Here is a 21,558-nt window from a genome sequence, read left to right as displayed (position 1 = left end):
TAAATATAAAATCATACAATGAACTAAAGAAACTGAAAACACCGCCCTAACCACTAACAGAAAATACAACTGACAACGACTAACTAACAACTAACTAACTAACAACTAACTGGCAAAAATAATCAAAATCAGTTTTTATGACATGGGGGCACGTGTGCGCACCTACTTGACGCACACTGCCAACGCGCCCTCTACTTTAATATATGCAAGGGATTTAACAATACCAGAAAGCCCAGTTATCACATCCAGAGACAGCAGTTGCGTTCTAATTAGAACTCATCAGTCTGAAACGGTGAATAACTGAGCTGGAGACAGATGTCATCTCATTAAAACTGAGTTTCTCTCACTAGCGAGTGTCCGCAGCATTTGGCGCGGCTCGACTCGTGAATTAAAAGCAATGCTGGATGTGGTAACTGGGCTGTCTGGTACATTGCATTTAGTTCTGCCTTAGCCCTGGCTTATAGGGGCCGCAACTTTTTTTTTTTTGCGGTGCGTTTTATTGTGCGGATTACTGATACCTATGATTTTATGATACAGTAGAACTTCTCAATAAGGGACACCAAGGGGACCGGAAACTTTGTCCTTTAAGTAGAGGTGTCCCTTCTTCGGAGGTTTATGAAATGATACATGCAGTATATTATCTGGGTATAATTTCGTACTAGACATATACTATTAGCATTTAAGATAAAATGCTAAAAATGATGTATACTGAATAAAATTCAAAATAAATGAAATTTCAAAGGTTATTCTTTTTGATGATTAAAATTTAATAAAAAATTTGAAAATGGTATAGCTTTGTAACATTCATGAATTATTTTGAAGTAATTCCATGACTGAACATGAATGTGCATGAACTTGTCTGATTTCACGGAATTTAAAATTTAATATGATTTAAATTTCAATCAGTGTTCACATTTTAAGTTTTTTACACGAAGCTATTCATGGGCTGTTAATTATCCTTCGGCTGTTAGCGTACTTGAAAAAAAAAATTAATTTGAATTTTGACATCTTGAATTCAAATTATGTTTTTCGCAATCACGTGTGTGTGTATGTATGCGTGTGTGTTTGTGTGTGTATGTGTTTGTGTGTGTAGGTGTATGTGTGTGTAGGTGTATGTGTGTGTAGGTGTATGTGTGTATAGGTGTATGTGTGTGTAGGTGTATGTGTGTATAGGTGTATGTGTGTATGTGTTTGTGTGTGTGTGTGTATGTGCGCGTGTGTGTGTGTAGTTGTGTATGTATGCGCGTGTGTGTAGGACATGGATGCAACCTGGAGACGGCTTTCGCTATAGGTGTAGCATCGTGAGGAGCCCGCCTGTCCACGGTGATGGTGCAGAGGGTGGCGGTGGGAAAATAAAATGATAGGACATCAAGAGCAGTCAAATGAAAGCAATAAGCAATCGTGATCGCTCAAAAAAACTAAGAGGAGAAAACACGCATGCAAATTTTAGCAAGAATTTCACAATACATCATCTTTGTACAAGTTAATGTCAAACTTTCATTAGTTGAATTTTAGATTCCTTAATTCCAGTAAAGTCAATACTTCGTATGATACATTTATAAATTAGTTGTTTAAGTTTTCTCTGTAACTGTTCCTTAAATAGAGTGTCCCTTATTCAGAGGCAAATACATGGAGGTTCCAATTCCAGGGACTGGGACCAGAAAAAATGTCCCTTAAATAGAGTGTCCCTTATTCAGAGGCAAATACATGGAGGTTCCAATTCCAGGGACTGGGACCAGAAAAAATGTCCCTTAAATAGAGTGTCCCTTATTCAGAGGCAAATACATGGAGGTTCCAATTCCAGGGACTGGGACCAGAAAAAATGTCCCTTAAATAGAGTGTCCCTTATTCAGAGGCAAATACATGGAGGTTCCAATTCCAGGGACTGGGACCAGAAAAAATGTCCCTTAAATAGAGGTGTCCCTTATTTGGAGGTGTCCCTTACAGGAGGTATTATTGTATTTTAAATATTTTTTTCGAAATTTCAGGTTGATATGCTATATCCGGAGTTTTCGCACTCTAAAGTCCCGCCCCATTCGGTAAGCACTCTACCACCAGTATACCAGAAAGAACAGGTTGCTTTCTAATGGATTCACGATTCAAATAAATAGAAGGTAGTTTCATACGATTACTGGAGAAAGGGTTCTAACAAAATGGGACGTAGCTTAAGAAAATGCGAATCCTAGAGTTTTGAAATTCATTTGGCATTAATGTGAGGAGAGAAAAGAGTGCTTGATAAGAGTAAATGTTGCTAATTGATAACATACCAACCTCAAATCTCTGAAAAAAGTTTAAACAAAATCATGAAATCATTTTGCACTAAATGTTGAAATCAGTAGTCGCAGTATTTTGCGGAAAAATTTTAAATGTGGTTCAAAATATTTAGAGCCCCAAATTTTCGACTAAATTTAGCGACTAGTTTGGGACGGAGTGAGTATTATTGTATTATTCCCCCCTCTCCCAATTACTTTAAATTTGTTGATGCTTTGAAAAATTCCTTGTACGGTAGAATTCGGTCTTTTTGTCTCCGATCCTGTGTTTGTTTTGCTGCTTTTCTTCGCAATCATACACTGTTAAAAGTTCAGGAAACTTTTATGGTAAATATTACGGTAAAAATGGAGTGTTTACAGTACAGAAAAAAATTACTGTAAATTGTACCAAAAGGAAAAGAAAACGATTGCGTGCCAATTGATGCACCACGTGACTTACAATGCGAAGCACATAACACTATATTTATATCCCACTCGGTGTGTCCCAACGTGTATGGTTCCCCAACTTGTATTGGCAAGCACAGCCGCCTGCCAGTATGAAGGTCCTGAGTTCGATCCTACTGCGCGCACTTTGCGTTTTTAAACTCTTGCTTATTCTACCGTAAAATTTTATAGTAAAATTGGATTTTACGGTAAAAGTTACTGGCAACATAGATACCAGTAACTTTTACAGTAAAATGTCAGGATTTTTTTAAACAGTGTAACTCATTTCAGTTTGTTACACTTGAAACTGGACACCCTGTTAGTTCTACCTAGATAGTATCGTTTCAGCATTATTTCAATGCACAGAAAAACGGAAGATTATCTCAGAAGAGAGACAGGTTTTGAGCAATCACGATTGCTTATTGTTCTCACTTGACTGTTTTGATGTGTTATCATTTTATTTTCCCGCCAGCACCCTCTGCAGCATCACCGTCGACCGGCTCCTCACGATGCTGCTCCTATAGCGAAAACCGTCTCCAGGTTGCATCCATATGCTACACACACGCGCATACATACACAACTACACATACAGAAACACATACACACGCAAACACATACACACACAAACACATACACACACACAAACACATACACACACACAAACACATACACACATACACAAACACATTCACACACATACACAAACACATTCACACACATACACAAACACATACACGCACACAAACACATACACACACATACACAAACACATTCACACACATACACAAACACATTCACACACATACACAAACACATACACGCACACAAACACATACACACACAAACACATACACACACAAACACATACACACACAAACACATACACACACAAACACATACACACACAAACACATACACATACATGCACAAACACATACACACATACACAAACACATACACACATACACAAACACATACACACATACACAAACACACACATACACCTACACACACAAACACATACACACACGCATACATACAGGCACCTACACATACACACACACAAACACATACACACACATACACCTACACACACACACAAACACATACACACACGCATACATACAGACACCTACACATACACACACACACAAACACATACACACACACACAACTACCCACACATTCATGCCTGTACACAGACACAAACACACATACCTACACACACACATACCCCCTACACACAACCCAGCCGTAGGTGGGGTTTGGTCTTTGGGGGACCAGGCCCGTCCCTATACCGGTCCCAAGCCCGGGTAAATGGGGAGGGTTTTACGATGGTGTAGCATCCACGTATGTAAAACGACCACTCTTTACTTGCGTTTGAGCAGATTTGTATCTGCGCAATGGCTATCGAGTGGAACAGTGTGTAGGCAATGGGCGCCATCGGAGTCAGGTCTGTACCTGGGTCCACGGTGTCTAGAGTCGTAAGTGGTTGGATTTCGTTCCCGTAAGGGTTTAGGGGGCCCCGGCCGAAAGGTCAGTACTCTGGAAGCCCAAGATGGCATAGCAGAGCGGGGTTCCCTGTTGTGTACCTCCTACACACAAACACACATACCCCCCCCCCACACACACAAACACACATGCCTACGTACACACACACACTCGTGATTGCGAAAAACATAATTTGAATTCAAGAAGCCAAAATTCAAATTTTTTTTTATCTTACCTTCATGGCAAACTCGTTTACTCGATCTCCTGCCCAGACGGGATGAGTATGGGCATCCACGAGACCTGCAACAGAAAGAACGAAGAGAGGATACTGTCATTAGACTTTGAAAATAAGTCCCCTGCCTTTGTTCCTATTTATGATTAGTTACGAAGTTAACCAAATTAGTCTAGCGACTAGTTATGTTTAAACAGGTTATTGAGCAGGATTTTGTACAGGTTATAAAACTTAACTGCAACATAATTTAATAGAATGTTGTAAGAATTTTTTTCATGGAAATATACTGAACATAAATTTAATTTAAGCTACAAATAATACAAAAAGAAAGAAAAAGAAGCAAAGAACCTTTTAAGATAAATAAATACCTTTGTGCTGAACAGTAAAGTAAGAAAAAACAACGTCAAAAAAAGTACAAATTGCCAGTTACAGCAGACACGTGTTTCGACGTTACAGGGAACGCCTTTTTCAATGCAAAAGGTAATGAGCTTATGGATGAAAAGACATTCTTACTTTAAAGAACCTTTTACCAAATATTTTGCTTTTAGTAATTTAAAATTTAAAACTTAACCCTTACAGGCGCGGGTCATTAAAATTTTAGAAATATAATAAAAAAACACAATGGATGGGATAAATTGGTTATATGGACATAGATTTCACAGTCAAAATTTTTTTTAATTCACCCCCTCCAGCTGGGGGTGGTGTCCCCGTTTGTGACCACCGCCCTCCTAGAGCAGAAATTGTTTTCTGAAGTGGTTATGTTTACCTCGTATGACAATTGGAGTAATTTCAAATATTTTAAGCTCTTAAGCATTTTTACTAATTATTTCAATAATTTATGCCATTAAGAATATTTAGAACAGAAAATACAATATTTTTACTATAAAAATTCCAAGATAAAGATGAAGTAAAATTCAAGAAAGTTTATATAGATTATATAAAATTATCTAAATAAGCAACTTAAAATGTTAAAAATATTTTTGGCACATTGTTATTGCTTTATGTGCATTCTTTTTGTGCTATAAAATATTAAATGAAAAAATACTACTGTATAATACCATTTACAGAAAATAATATCAAAGCTGAGAATAAAAAAAGTATATAACTGTCTGGTACAGGAAAAGCAGATCTCAAATGTGTGCAGTCATGGGCCTTCAAATTCACCTGTTCTGGGTCAAGAACCCAAAATAAATAAATAAAAGCCCGTTGAAAACTATTCTTTTGGGTCCCCCTTCTCTGAAATGTATCAAACTACATCTTTCACCCACAACAGTGAGATCAATGCTCTAGAAGGGCGGTGTTCACATTTGGGGACACCTGGAAAGAAACTTTGTTTATGCATTTAAAAATGAACTCGAATCTTTTGCAAAATTATGATAGATTAGCTCAGGGTTCCTGAGGGAAAATGGTTGACTAATTTAGTTTATGGTGTAAATTTTAAAATTTTGAAAAATATATTGTATTTTAGCTTGAAAATCGAGGTATTTTAAACAAGAAATTAAGCCAACAAAAAAAGTCATATTTAATAGTGCTGCCATCTGTGTGCATTAAAGAGAAATAAAAGCAACTAATGCAGCAATTTTTGGAGTTTTAAAGAAAAAACTTTTTTTAAAAGAAATTTTTAAAATTGGTGTCCTTTTTTGTGAATACCGCGCCGGAAAGGGTTAATAGATGCTAATTCCATTTCAGATAATGTTAATTTGAAAAGAAATTGGGGACCCTTTGTCTAGGTCCAGTTGGCCCGAGCAGAAACCAGAGATTAAGTACTCCATATTTTATAATTAATCTGAGGTTAGGGCTTTGACAGATCTTTCTTGACTTTTTAACCTAATATTATATTACTATGACAGCACCCTGTTTAATTCATCAAAAAACTGAATCGCTCTCAGCAAGTATCGATGAGCATTTGGCTGTATCTCTCACTGCTTACCTGGTAAGACGCATTTTCCTTCAGCATTGATTTTCTTCAGAAATTGAACATTTTTATATTTCTGAGCAATGGCTTCATCCGTTCCGAGATCGTGGATGTTGCCACAACTAGATAAGAGAGAGAGAGAGAAAAAAAAAATCAGAAGTTTGAATTTTCAGCTCTTGAATTCAAAATATGTTTTTCGCAATCACGAATTGCGATAGGACCCTACTCGTTGGGTTTCTTGTTTCTACTAATGACTTTCATCGCAACCATAATTTTAATTCAAGTCGTCAAAATTCAAATGAATGCCAGGGGCCGGATGCAGGATGGAATGTTATGTGCTGGATACTATTTTTGCGTTAAAAAAAATGTATACTGTCGAGAAGGTCGAGTATAAATAAAGTCGATTCCGAGGCACATGGGATGGGACATACTCGCGGAGGTCCGTGAACCAGAGGACAAGGACGCCACCTCCGAGGAGGAGGTATATGCTCGCGGAGGCACGTGCACTAGAGAAGTTAGCATTATAAGTGTAGAAAAATAAAATCAAAGGACATTGACTACTGTCAAATGAGAACAATAAGCAATCGTGATTGCTCAAAAAGAAGTGACTTAATAAGTGTGACTTTCACATTTTTCTCATGTTATTATGTCATTAAAATTAAAATGAAAACTTCGAAATTTAAGGAGGGAGTCTATCTGTGGCCATCTGTCAAAAATTTCGGAATTTTCTAAAGGAGGTAATTCAACCAGTAGCGGTATTCAAATTTAACTGTCAAATTATTAAAAAAAAATCAGTTTTAGGTAGTGTTACCCATTTTACGCCCCCCTCCCCCCCTCCCCCCCCCCCCGATTTTCCTTGACCTCACATTTTTTTAGTGCACCAGACGCCTGTGGTTTCTGGCCATCTGGTTTAATACAGTGAAACTTCCATACAGCAGTACCTTGGGGGTCAGGGCTTAATTTCTACCATAAAAAGTGCGGGAGCCCTAAAGTACCCACAACTTTTTTTACGCGTAATAAAATTTCGATTATGATGTTAACATTGGAAAAAAAACACAAATAATATTTACATTTGAAAAGAAAACGAGCTGATGTGTGCCTCACATGACTTCCTTTTATTCCAATTTAATGTCATTTTCCCATTATTGTAATTTTAATGTGATCCAATAGTTTACTCTCTAAATATCACCAACAGTAACCAGATTGAAACCAGATTAAAAAAAAAAAAAAAAAAAAAAAAAAAAAAACGCTAAATTTGTCGTCAAGTTGGCAACAAAACTTGGCGACCAAAAGACTGGCGATATACCGCCAAGTGTCCGCCAAATTGCAACAAACCTTGAGTTTACATCGAAATTAACAATGATTTCCCCCCAAAAAGGGGCATGTTCAGTGTTTGTAACTTTATCGCCCTGGCGAAGTTATTTTTTTTTGAACTATTCACGCCAACATATGGCAAACTTTTTTTTTTTTTTGTTACGATAAGAAAATCGCCATTGAAAACCTGTCTTGTCTGTCCATAGCAATAAAACGCATACAGTCCACTCGCTTGAAGATTTTTTCGACTAAGTACCGCACATTTTGGTCCGTCGAGCCGGATACGATAAATTTGAATTAGTTATAAAATTCAAGTTAACTCGCAAATATACAATTAAGTTAAATTACGCAATCGCTATAAATTGCAATGGCGGACATCACCTCGTTAAACCGCAAGCGCGGTAACATTAAAGGGCAAATCACCAAGATTTCTATTGCCCTCGCTGAAAGAAAGGACGAGATGGACATTTCCGAGTTAGAAGCTCTTTTTGAGACAGTGCTGAACATACATCAAAAATTTGATACGCTAAAAGATGACTTCTACAAAATCATCACCGAAAAGCAATTTGAGGAATGTGAAGACTTATTGTCTCAAGTGGACGAAGATATTTAAAACTTGGAGGTAAGCTTGAAATCATCTATTAACAAACTGAAGTTACAGCATTACAGTGACTCTGTACTAAAACAAAGTATTGATACTTCTACACAAGAAATGAATTCGATGAATGTTGATCAGCCAAAAAAGGCTTCAATGAAACTTTCGAAAATTCCTCTTCTAACTTTTAGCGGAAAATTTGAGGAATGGAACTTGTTCAAAACTCAATTCAATAGCCTAATAAATGAAAATCCCGAACTTTCTGAAAGTGAAAAGCTTCATTACTTACGCGGTTCATTAAAGGGAGAAGCAAAAATTCTAGAAACGACTGACGATAGTTTTTCTTCACTCTTTAAAGCTTTAGAACAAAGATACGAAAACAAAAGAATAATTGTCGACTGTCACATTAACAACATTCTTAATATTCAACCAATTAAACACGAATCTGCTAAAGATCTTCGTATCATTTTGGATAATGTTAAGAAAAACCTAAGATCGCTAAAACTCTTAGATTTCGCAAGAGACAAATTATCTAATGCAATTTTATTGAATGTTGTTCTAGAAAAATTAGACCGCGAAACAAGAAAGCAATATGAACTAACTCTTAAAGATAATGAAGTTCCAGATTTTGATGCATTGCTGGAATTCTTAGAAAGAAGATGTCAAATCTTAAATAGTATTAGTGCGAATATTTCATGTAAATCCAAATCCTTTATTGTTAAATCTAATAACATTTCGAAAATATGTGTCGCGTGTAAAACTCAAACACATCAATTGTATCACTGTGATAAATTTAAAGCAATGAAATTATCCGAAAGGATAGATCTAGTTAAAAAGCATCGGCTTTGTTTCAACTGTTTAAGCGAGCGTCATTTAGTCTCCCAATGTAATTCGAAAAGTTCTTGCTTCGTTTGTAAGAAAAAATTGAATCATCATACTTTACTTCATAAATACGTAAACTGCATAAACAGCAGACAAAATAACGCAGATTGTGGTGGTTCGACGGGAACGCCTCAGATTCAATCGCAAGGACTAAGCCAACAGCAGAACATAAGCAATTCTGAATTTGACTCGCAAATGTCAGAAAATACTCGCGTCTCTTTCTTTACTAATGGGAACGAGAAAACTGTTTTAATAAACACTGTAATAGTTTATGTTAGAGATTCTACTGGCATAAGAAGGGGCTTACGCGCAATTTTGGATTGTGCAAGTGAAAATTCATTCATTTCTGTTAGGGCAGCGGAAGCTTTGGGTTTGAAAAGGGAAAGAATAAATATTCCGATAAGTGGATTAAATGATTCAGCGCTAAATATTAAGAAGAAGATATCAGCTCACTTGTCTAATAAAGGGGAGGATTTGCACTGGGAAATCGACTTATTAATTGTTCCAAAAATCACAGATTTCACGCCTTCTAAGAAAATTAATATCGCTCATTTAAACATTCCAAACGATGTATGCTTAGCAGATCCAGCGTTTTATATTCCACAAAAAGTAGATATTCTTTTGGGTGCAGAATTATTCTTCGCATTTTTGAAGGCAGATAAAAGAAAGCTGAAAGATAACTTGTATTTACAATCGAGTTGTTTTGGTTATCTTGTTTCGGGTAGCATTTCAGACAGCAGCTCTGATCATTCCGCAAAACACTGCTTTTTGGCAAAAAATTTGGAAACTCTCAATATTACTCTAAGTTCTGGGAAATCGAAGAAGTCGAAAATCACACGCCCTGTAGTGATGATGAATTAAACTACTGCAATGAACACTTCGCAAAAACGCATTTCAGGAATTCGAATGGTAGATACGTAGTTCAAATGCCATTCAAACCAGAATGTTCTGAAATCATGCTAGGAAATTCTAAACAAACGGCATCTAGAAGGTTAGATCACCTATGGAAACGATTAGAACGGGATCCGGCTATGAAAGCGCGGTATACAGAATTTCTTAACGAATACAAAACTTTGAATCACATGAAAGAAATAAAAGAAGATAAGGGAACAGATGTCAGGTACTATCTCCCTCATCACGGTATTTTTCGACCAGATAGCAAAACTACTAAATTGCGCGTAGTTTTCAACGCAAGTGCGAAAACAACCAGCGGACATTCTTTGAATGATTTATTGAGTAAAGGAGGGGTAATTCAGGAAGATCTATTTTCAATTCTAATTAGATTTAGAAAGTATATTTACGTATTTACCACTGACATTAAACAAATGTTCAGGATGATTGAAGTAGATTCTTCTCAAACTAAGCTACAAAAAATATTATGGAAAGAGAGTGAATTTGCAACAACTAAGATTTACCAGTTACAAACTGTCACGTATGGGACTGCATCTGCTCCGTACTTAGCAATGAAAGTTTTACAACAACTTGCATTGGACGAGGGAAAGGACTTTCCTTTGGGGTCCAGAGCCGTTCTTCAAGATTTCTACATGGATGATTGCCTTTCAGGTAGTTCCAACTTGAAGGAGTTTTTGAATCTTCAGTTAGAATTGACGCAACTTCTCCAAAGAGGAGGCATGAATTTACACAAGTGGTGCAGCAACGAAGGTTCTACGACCGAACTTCAGGAATTTCCTCTGGACAGAAATTCTGAAGAAATTGTAGTTAAAACGCTAGGAATGCTTTGGAATAGCTCAAGTGATTCATTTATGTACAAGGTTAGCAACAATCCAAATCGCAATTTCACCAAACGAGATGTACTTTCGGAAATCGCACGCATCTGCGATCCACTTGGACTTTTAGGCCCTGTCATCTCCAAGGCAAAAATATTTATGCAACAATTATGGCTACTTAAATTAGACTGGAATGAAACGCTCCCTCCAGAAATTGCGGAGCAATGGTACAACTTCGTCAAAACATTCCCTGACTTGCAATCTATCCAAGTGCCTAGATGTATTTTAAAATCCGACACCAAGTCTGTTATACCTCAAGGTTTTTCAGATGCATCTTCAAAGGCTTATGGTGCAGTTATATATGTGAAAACTGTCTCTCAAACCAACGAGATAAAGAAGCAACTTCTGTGCAGTGAATCACTAGTTTCTCCGACCAAATTCATGAGTATACCTCGTCTCGAGCTTTCTGCATGTTTGCTTCTATCCAAACTTACGCAAAAAGTCTTAGCTGCTATTAAATTGCATATAGACTCTGTGGAACTGTATTCAGACTCTACTATTGCGCTAGCATGGATTAATACCTCTTCGAGTCTACTCAAAACATTTGTAAGCAACCGGGTATCGCAAATCCAGCAATTGACCAAGAACTTCCAATGGTCACACGTTTTATCGGAGGATAATCCAGCCGACAAGATTTCACGTGGGATGGATGTCAAATCTCTTGCTACTTGTGAACTGTGGTGGAATGGTCCGAATCTTGTCAAACTGAACTTAACTGATCCGCAGACTTTGAAAAATTCCAGTGACTTGGCAAATCAACTCTACACCTAGGAGCTTAAACCTGTTTCCCAAGCGACATTAACTTCTAGTAGTGACTCTAACTTCTTTGACAGATTATTAGATATCACTAACAACTTTCAAAAATTAATTAGGATTCTAGCATTTATTTTTAGGTTTAGCAGAAACTGCAAATCTCCTGTGAAACAAACAGGTCCGCTCACGCATGAAGAATGTGTAAATGCCGAAAACCATCTCTTAAGAAATTTACAGGTAAGGTATTTTTCACTTGAGATATCGGCACTGGAAAAAGGAACTTCAGTTATGCCTACAAGCAAGTTAAAATTTCTCAATCCTTTTATAGACCTATCGGAAGGATTAATAAGAGTAGGTGGCAGAAAACGCAAAAAAAGGTTCAAACTATTTGGAAATATTGGCAAAATAGCTATTTGAGCCATTTACAACAGCGATCTAAATGGCTGTTTAAAAGGCAGGTAGAATTACGGTAACCGGGTCGCGGCGATAAATATTCCATTCTGGCAACCCGCTACCTTACCTTGGCGACGGAGCAATTTCGGCAACCCTACACCAAAGCTTATTCGCTATTCATTTGGCCAATCAACCATTTCAGAGTTCACAACACAAAATTGTAATTTACTTGTCTACTAAATATTTTTATTTTAATTCCATAGAACAATATTTTTACTTTCCTCAAAGGAGATTTTTTTCTGAAAACTGGCAACATATATTGTATTTCTTCAATTTTTAGATCTTAGAAACATTTTATAAAATTTTACATCGCGGAATGTTTGTTACTTTTAACTATTTTAAGTTATAGATTTAAAAACTAGTTATTCATATCCTTGGACACTTTTTTGGAATGTTTTGGCAGTAAGTAATTTCCTTCGTGTTTTATTGTTCCATCTTCAATTTAAAATTTCTTACTTATCGTAATAACTTATTCAGTAAGTGCGAATTAAAATTTTTGTTCTAACGTTTCTGGATGGATCTTTTATGTGATTTAACTTATTTAGTTGATCGTTTTAAGTTTTAATTGAACATTACATTTACTTAAGGGCTCTTTCTGTTTATTGACAAACTATTTCAGATTAATGTCATTTTCTATCCAATTTTTAATGTTGTTAAATTTGCTAGAAATGTATGTTTCATCTTTATGTTCCTAAGGAAATCAAACATAAAAAGTGTAACATCATTTATGTCATGAACCTTTTCGTTTTATGCGCTTGATCTTCCCACGCAGATTATGTTAACATCTTGAAAAAAGTTACCTCTTACTTGTCTATTCTGCAAACTTAATTTTAAAATAAGAAAATTAATAAAGTTCTATAAAAAATTAGGTTTTATGATATTTTTCTGCATATTTTGCTATATTTTCATCACTTAAAAATGAAAAAAGAATTTTATTACTTCTTTCTTTGCTTCTTTACAGTTATGATCAGAGAAAGAAAAAGATTAATAAACAGTTCTAGTTTCCAAGGCGATAGTTTGGTGAATCCGAAGTTCCGCCCATTTTCTTTGGATGTCTCTCATTGGAAGATTTCCTTTGTTTGCAGTGTAGTACTTTGTTTACATTGAGTCGTAGGTGCCAAATTTGGTTGTTTTTGAAAAAATACGCCAACGCGACCCGGTTACCGTAATTCTACCAAAAGGCAAAATTTAATTCCAGTCATGTTAGTCTTATTAAAGGACATTCAACTTCCCATATGTAATTGGTCAATGGGTCGAATTGTTAAGGTAATTCCAGGTCCAGACGGAAACGTAAGAGTTGCCGAAATACGGACGGCCAAAGGCATTTTTAAAAGACCAATATCAAAAATTAGTGTTTTGCCACTTGAAGATAATCAAATTTCATCCTGTTAACTAAATCAGTTTATTGTAATTTTCATATTTGTTCTCTTTTCTAAAATGTTCTATTATCTATTGTGTTTAAAATTGTTTTGTGTCTTGTGTAATTTCTTGTAAATTTGAAATAATGTTATATTTCAACGCCGGGCGGGATGTTCAGTGTTTGTAACTTTATCGCCCTGGCGAAGTTATTTTCTTTGAACTATTCACGCCAACATATGGCAAACTTTTTTTTTTTTTTGTTACGATAAGAAAATCGCCATTGAAAACCTGTCTTGTCTGTCCATAGCAATAAAACGCATACAGTCCACTCGCTTGAAGATTTTTTCGACTAAGTACCGCACAGGGCAAAAGACCCCTTTAAAAACACCCGAATGCAACCAAAAAGGGAGGTGCAACTAGACCCCACTAGTAGTCTACGTACCAAATTTCAACTTTCTAGGACAATCCGTTCTTGAGTTATGCGACATACATTCACACATACGCACATACATACGTGCATACAGACGACACGAGAAAACTCGTTGTAATTAACTCGGAGATCGTCAAAATGGATATTTCGGGTGTCTGTATGTTCCTAGGCATATATCCACGTGTGGTCGGGTTGAAAAAAAAACTCAGCATTCATTCAGGGGTGAGCAAAATGGAAATTAAGGTCGATTTTCGAGTGAAATTTTTTTTGCGAATACAATACTTCCTTTTTTGTAAAAGAAAGTAAAAATGAAAATAAGTACGGGAACTCAGCTCCCCCTCCCCCCTCTGAGCTCCTATGTAAATTAAGCTCTGGTTCCAACGCAATTTCCGCTGTAGATCAATATCGTTACACAAAGAGATGATATATTTTTCTTTAGAAGACAATGTATAGCTGTTAGAAACAGTAATAATATTTTCAAAAAAAAAAAAAAAAATTAACGTAACAAGTGTAAACTGGACAATAGCTGGTGACCTATTTCTATCACTATTTCTAGGAATCGTGTATTCAGTTGAGTATTTTAAACAGGCTACAGTCATCAAAGATAATTATAAGGCAACAAGAAGGGAAAATGTTTTCTCCTTTTTATTGACTACAAGATGAATTTTCGTTTTGGAAGAATAAAAAATAGCTACCGTTCTCAGAAATAGACTCAGAAGTCCAAAACTGTGCGGGATATCCTTAAGTTAAAGAACAATTTTAATTGAGTTTCATGCAAATTCATAGCGACTGTAAAATAAACTTACCGTTTTGTTGGATATTAGTAAAGCAAGATTTTACTGTAAATGTAAAGGGTGTATACAAAATCTTGCACTGATGAAAATAAAATTCATTGAAAAAGAGAATAAATAAAATTTCAGATTTAAATATATCATTCTATTTCAATTTAATCCTTATCTCAAAATGTTTTCCCCAACTTTAATACATACAGTGGCTCCCAAAAGTGTTTGTACACCTACGACTTTCAATGAAATAGGATCCTACCCATTGGTTGGAATTAATATTTCGGAATAGGTATTTAATTTTAAGATCTATGATCAATTTTCAACAAAACAAAATGAAATTTAAAAAATATATATTAAAACTTATTTTTTTTAAATCAAAAACCAAAAAGTGCCGGAAATTCCATCTCACAAAAGTCTTCGTACACTTTAAAAAATGTATATATATTGTTGAATAATCGAACTTTTTATGAAGTTATTATTTAGTAGAATATCATGCAATATCAACAACACCTTTTAAACATAGATTTCATTCTTTTTTCTTTCTTTCTTTCTTTTTTTTTTTTTCTTTTTGCGTAATTTCTTAGTAAGTGTTCAACCATACTTTGAGTCTTATTGTTTCTAGCTCTATTTTCGTTTCAAAGTCGTACTTTCGTATTCTCGCCTCCAAATATCTCTGAATATGTTACATTAAGTTCAAATCTGAAGATTGAAGGGGTATTTTCTAAATTTTTTAGGACAATTTTTGAGGCACTAGACGCAAACGTTGAAAACCGTGTGCTTCTTATCGTTATCTTGATAAAAAACAAAGTTGTTTCCGATAACCAAATTTTTGGCTAAGAGTTTGAAATTAGTTTTTAAAATATTTAAATAAACAGTATGATTCATTATTTCATCAAAAAATTCCAAACTACCAAGTCCTGATGCTGATATGCACCCTCACACAAGAACACCTTTACCGTCCTGATTAACTGGTCCAACTAAGTTTTTAAGATTAAGTTCCAAATTTTGTCTTCTCTTTACAATTATACAACAATTAAACCAAAAATGTTGAATTCATTTTCATCTGTAAATAAGAAGTAATTCCAAAACGTTTTGAACTTATTTATCACTAGCTTTTACCCGCGGCTTCGCTCACGTTGATGTAGTTTTTTTCAATCAATTCAAGTTAACGGTCAACACAGGCTGAGGTCAAATAGTTACCAAAAAATGGTTTGTCTCCAGTTTCGCTGACATTTGAAATTGCCTGCCTCTTTAAAAGTATCAAAAGGTATGATTAAAACCGAAAATCAGGGGGAAGGGGGGGGGGCAAATGAAATGTCGGAGAAACTGGGAAGACATCCAAAAAATCACACAAAATGAATCACGAAAACGTTCAGGAGTTCTAAAGAAGTTAGTTTGAATAATTCTCAAACAATCCAATTCGAGTAAGGTCAACTATTCTTAAATAAAGTGAAACAGTTTCCTCATAATCCCGATCTCCGTCAAATAATATCCAGCGCTACACCGGCTATCTAAATTATTGTATAATGTATAGCTTCTTCCCTCTGATGATCTCAGTCATGATTATTTCCAAAAATCTTCATCAGTACAGGTCCGATAGGATAAAAAACAAATAAAAAAACAAAAACAAGAAAAAAGAAAAAAGAAAGAACAATATTCTCCATTGTCGCCATTAAAATAGGGACATTAATTTCACAAAATCCTAATTAGCATCATTAACCCTTAAAAATACACGCACAAAAAAATAAAAATAAAATGAAAAGTTTCATAAAAATATTTAAATAATTCGCCAATGCACGTAGTCGGCTGGTAAGACTGGGGATGAAAAATGAATTTGGTGGATTAATTTACACTTTAATAGTAGTTTTAATGTTATTTAAGAGTGTTGTTTCACTAATTTGGCGGTTTAATTTTAACTTCAATACCTCATAGTACTTAATGATCTTTTTACTAAAATTAATTTGGCGGAATTTTGACATTTTAATGCAACTTTTGTAATGGCTGTGGCGTCAAAATTTTTGAACACTCATCCCGAACACGTTATCATAACTCTTCCTATCAAATAAGTTGTTAAAATGTCATTTTGTTTAGTTTCATTTTATATTTTTGCAATTAAAACCGCGTTAAAATGTAAATTAATAAATCCGAATCCATTATTAATCGCCAAAGGACCACAGTACCATACATTCGACACAGACTTGCCAAATTTATGAAACTGCGTATAAAATGTTTGGTTAATCTATATTCATAAGATATGATTTTTAATTCCGAACAGAAGATGCTATATAGAAAATGTTTGCATGTATTTGGCCGTTCCTGGCGAAAAATAAAGCTTTGTTCGACGGTAACTGGGGGTAGGGGGGCAGACTCTATTTCATAACTTTATTTAGTTACCAGATAATTGTACGTAGCAAAAATACCCGCCGTTGCCTGGGTCTAATAATTATAAAAAACAATTGCTACTTTTATTCGTTCTCTGCTGTAACTGAAATAACTCAAAACACACCGCTTTGACGTGATTAAAAATAGAGCTTCTTCCTAACCCATAAAAGTAAAATGGCAATAAGTATGAAGAACAAAATAGTACTCTTTAGAAACGAAAAAACGATGCTTAAGCATATACAAATTTGAGGAATTCCCAAAATATGAAATTAAACTTCACTTGTTTAAAAAGATTTATCTTTTTTTTGAGCAATCACATTGCTTATTGTTCTCATTTGACTGTTTTGAATTCCTATGATTTTATTTTCCCCCCGGCCTCCCTCTGCAGCACCGCCGTCGACTTGCCCGTCCCGATGCTGCTTCTCTAGCGAAAACCGTCTCCAGGTTGCGTCCATATCCTACACACACACACACACACCTACACACACACACACCTACACACACACACACACCTACACACACACACACACACCTACACACACACACCTACACACACACACACACACCTACACACCTACACACACACACACACACCTACACACCCAAACACTCATGCTTGCACACATACACAAACACACACGCGTACATGCACACACACCTACACACACACCTACACACCCAAACACTCATGCTTGCACACATACACAAACACACACGCGTACATACACACACACACGCTCGTGATTGCGAGAAACATAATTTGAATTCGAGATGTCAAAATTCAAATTAATTTTTTTTTCGAACATAGTCTAAAACCTTCTCTATATTGCTATTGAAGTACAAACTTTTAAAAAACGTAGGCACCCGAACTAGCAGCAGAAAAATCAGAGCTTTCGATGGACATATAATGTAAATATGTGCAAGTATTTTTTCATCCCCATATTGGAGAATTTATACGAAAATTGTGTTTTATTGCCCCCTAAGGAGGTTTTGTCCCCCATAATCGGACGAAAACTACCCTATGTGTTATTCTGATGCATAAGCTATAAAATTGTAAAGTTTCATCAAAATCCGTTCAGTAGTTTTTGCGTGAAAGAGTAACAAACATCCATACATCCAGACAAACTTTCGCATATATATTAGTAGTAAGATTCATTTTGTGACGAAAAGCGTAAGCTTTCTTTTTTTCGCACGGCCAAGAAAATTTCTGCGGGAAGCGGTCCCATTTAATCCAGCTAATTAGAGAACTTGGCGAACAATTTTAGGTGAAAATTAAATGTAAAAATTTTCATTTAACTCTGCAGAAACTTTTATAGCACTCAAATGTGTGTTTTTCATAAGTTTTTTAATTGTAAATCTCCGATCACGCTATGTCAACTTTGCCGGTTGACCTTTTCTTTAAAGCATTTTATCAAGCACTTTACTATAGAATGGAATAAATTAACTAATTTAGAGACATTTCAAACCAATTAACCCCTACTGTGAGGAAAAAATTCAAATTTCGAATGATGTTTGTTGTTTTTTACGAATACCAGCAATTTAAAGTAATAAGCACAATATTAAGAAATAAATAAACAAAAAATGAAAGCCAAATGACTTTTAAGGGTCAACACAATGCAAAAATAATAAAAAACTACTTATGATAATTTTAATCATGAATTTATTCGAAAATATTTGAGTGTACGATGACTTTTGTGTATTATTGTATCTCTGTCTCTTCGTTTTTTGACCCATTTCAAAAAAATTCGTTAATATTTTGAAAAAACTGCAGGGTTTTATTTAGAATGATATAGGAATGATGTGAAAAAATATTGGACTTCATATTCGAGTGCGTTTCAGTTTCGCGTTATTTTGGTTTTACTAAAAAATTTCAAAGTGTACGAACACTTTTGGGAGCCACTGTATCTGCGTGCGAATGTTTCATTGTTCTGACGAGATTTAGAACATTTTCAACTTCGTGAAAGTCACTAGCGCAGCCAGAATTTACTCCCGGGGGGTGGGGGTGTAAGTGATTGGTCACAAAAATCCTTATTCCTTATAAGGATATGAACTGTCATAATAGAATTGACACTATTTGTCAAAATCAAAAATTCTTGGGGGGTAGGGAGGGGGATTGAAGTGGAAAATTAAGCTGCCAGTTGAGTGGGAAATTTTTCGTAAATACAATGCTTCTGATACAAGGAAATATTAAAGATGCTCACTATTCATTTAGATTGAGTGCAGCTAAAAACGCTTATAATTGTGTTTAGTAACTTTGAACATCGAAGCAAAGAATAAATTGCATCAGATACTGAAAAAAAAAAAGAAAAAAAAAATCGCTTTCGAAAGCAATAAAAATTTTTAAACTTGGATAAATTTGTTTTTCTTTTTATTTATGAAAAAAGAAATCGATGGTTAACGAGGTGAATTAAGAAAACTTTCAAAAAATCGAGCGAAAAACGTTCGTAACATCTATCTTAAGTAACTCAAGAACTTGAAATGAAATGCATTTTGTGTAAAAAAAAAAAAAAAAAATCGTAGCTATCTTTACTAATAATAAAGCTGAAAGTCCCTCTGTCTGTCGGGATCTCTGTCTGTCAGGATCTCTGTGACGCTCATAGCGCCTAGACCGTTCGGCCGATTTTCATGAAATTTGGCACAAAGTTAGTTTGTACCATGGGGGTGTGCACCTCGAAGCGATTTTTCGAAAATTCGATGTGATTCTTCTTCCAATCCAATTTTAAGAACAAAATTATCATAAGATGGACGAGTAAATTACGAAATTATCATTACGTTGAACCGTAACATGGGCACAAGCCAATCGGCGAGAAAATTCACCATACATTATTTGTAAATATACAGGCGAACCAAAAGACCTTTTAATTTTCCATTACGGGCAAAGCCGTGCGGGTACCACTATTAAATTAATAAAAAATGTTAAGAGTGTTAAGACATGGAATTTTTTTTTCACCCCCAAATTAAGTTTATAGTAATGAATGTGATTTTTGCCCAAAATTGAAACAAAGATAAATATCAAATTCTGATTCTGAGACAATAATTAAATAAATAAATTCTAGATAAATACATACAATTCCGAAGTGCACATTTTTAGTTTCAAAAACTATGTATTCCATTTTGTAGACCTACGTTCTACGTTTAAACAGACACACATTGTGCTTTATTATTAGTAAAGATGAACCTTGACGTCATGGATTATTCCTGTTTATTATTGTATTTTAAGGGGGAGGGGGAGGGGGTCTACGATAGTTCCAGGCAGCGAGCCACACTTAGAGCTTATAAGGTTCTGTATAATCTAGAAAAAAAAAAAAACTTGAAATCTAAAGTCATGAACTTCAGATTTGACGTGAACTTCAGATTTGACGTACCTGTCGACAACGATGCTGATTCCAGTGCCATCCGTCTGTTCTAAAAGGGCTACTCGACTTGCCGCCTCACCACACACCACCCTCTCTCCGTTCGCGACCACCTGCACGACCTGTTTCGCCGAATGAACGAGCAACTTGAACACTTCCGTCGCAGACGACATCTTTCTCGTCTGTGAGGAGGGCACACTTTTGCAGTATGACGCAGAGCATTATCTTGGATGAACTCTGACCACAAACAGATAAGGCGAGAGATGCCGATGGAAAGGAGTCATTCGTTTTCTAACGGCACGCGTTCTCTGAATAGAAATGATGGGTGTTCGAGATGAACTTTTCTTCTGTCGATTCACATAAATAAACGTCGTTACAACATATCTCATTCAAGACGAAATCTGATACAGCGCAAAACTCGTTTCATCGAACCTGATTTTAACATCGTTTATGCGAGGCCTAAATCATGCCGAGATATTCTTTCTATGCAGAATAAGGCTTTAAAACAATGAACATACCTACTTGAAAAATCCTGAAATATTTAAGATATAGTTTCAATCCTGAATTTACAAGTAACAAACACATTGTAAACATTGTTTTGAAGAAGGGAAACACTTAAAGATTAAGTAGGCTGGTGCTGCCCGTATTATTATTGGTTTGAAACACAACTGCTCCACCGAAATAATTCTTTAAAAGGTCGATATTCAACATCTTCGCGTGAGATGGGAAGGGAAGTCTCGTCAAACATCACAGCAAACTTTCCAGATTTAGTCAATACAAGACCTCAAAATACCTAAACAACGGGATGTCTTATCAAATACCAAAGACTTTTTAGTCAAGTTATATGCCTTAACACCTATTTTCTGACTATATAGAGTCATACTCTCTCTTTAGTATCTGAATCTATCGGAGGAATTTCCAGGTATTCACTTTATTACTACCTTTCTGCTAATGCCAATAAGACAAAACTCGCGTCTGACCATCTCAGTAAATGGTCCCCCCTCAATGGAAGTCATAAATAAATTCCATAAAAGAGACATCAAGATATTCACCGACGGCATCAAAATCGCTGATATTGCAGGCAGAGGCATAGGCGGCTCTTACAAGGGGGCAACTGCTCCCCCCCCTTTTCAG

General features: G+C 35.6%; 1 protein-coding gene across 1 annotated transcript in view; it reads right to left on the bottom strand.

Moving 5' to 3' along the window:
- LOC129216828 (probable imidazolonepropionase) overlaps positions 1–20,597 on the bottom strand; it is a 33,301-nt gene extending 12,704 nt beyond the window's left edge. Inside the window, exons 1-3 of the mRNA XM_054851045.1 lie at positions 20,437–20,597; positions 6,347–6,453; positions 4,420–4,484 (exon numbers count right to left, since the gene is read on the bottom strand). Of these exons, the coding sequence (XP_054707020.1) occupies positions 4,420–4,484; positions 6,347–6,453; positions 20,437–20,597 (333 nt within the window). The remainder of the gene's footprint in view (positions 1–4,419; positions 4,485–6,346; positions 6,454–20,436) is intronic.
- Positions 20,598–21,558: the final 961 nt, after the last annotated feature.

The sequence above is a fragment of the Uloborus diversus genome, chromosome 2 (genome assembly GCF_026930045.1).
Source record: "Uloborus diversus isolate 005 chromosome 2, Udiv.v.3.1, whole genome shotgun sequence".
Lineage (NCBI taxonomy): Eukaryota > Metazoa > Arthropoda > Arachnida > Araneae > Uloboridae > Uloborus > Uloborus diversus.
Note: the sequence above shows the minus strand (reverse complement) of the source record. Positions and strands in the feature narration are given on the sequence as shown.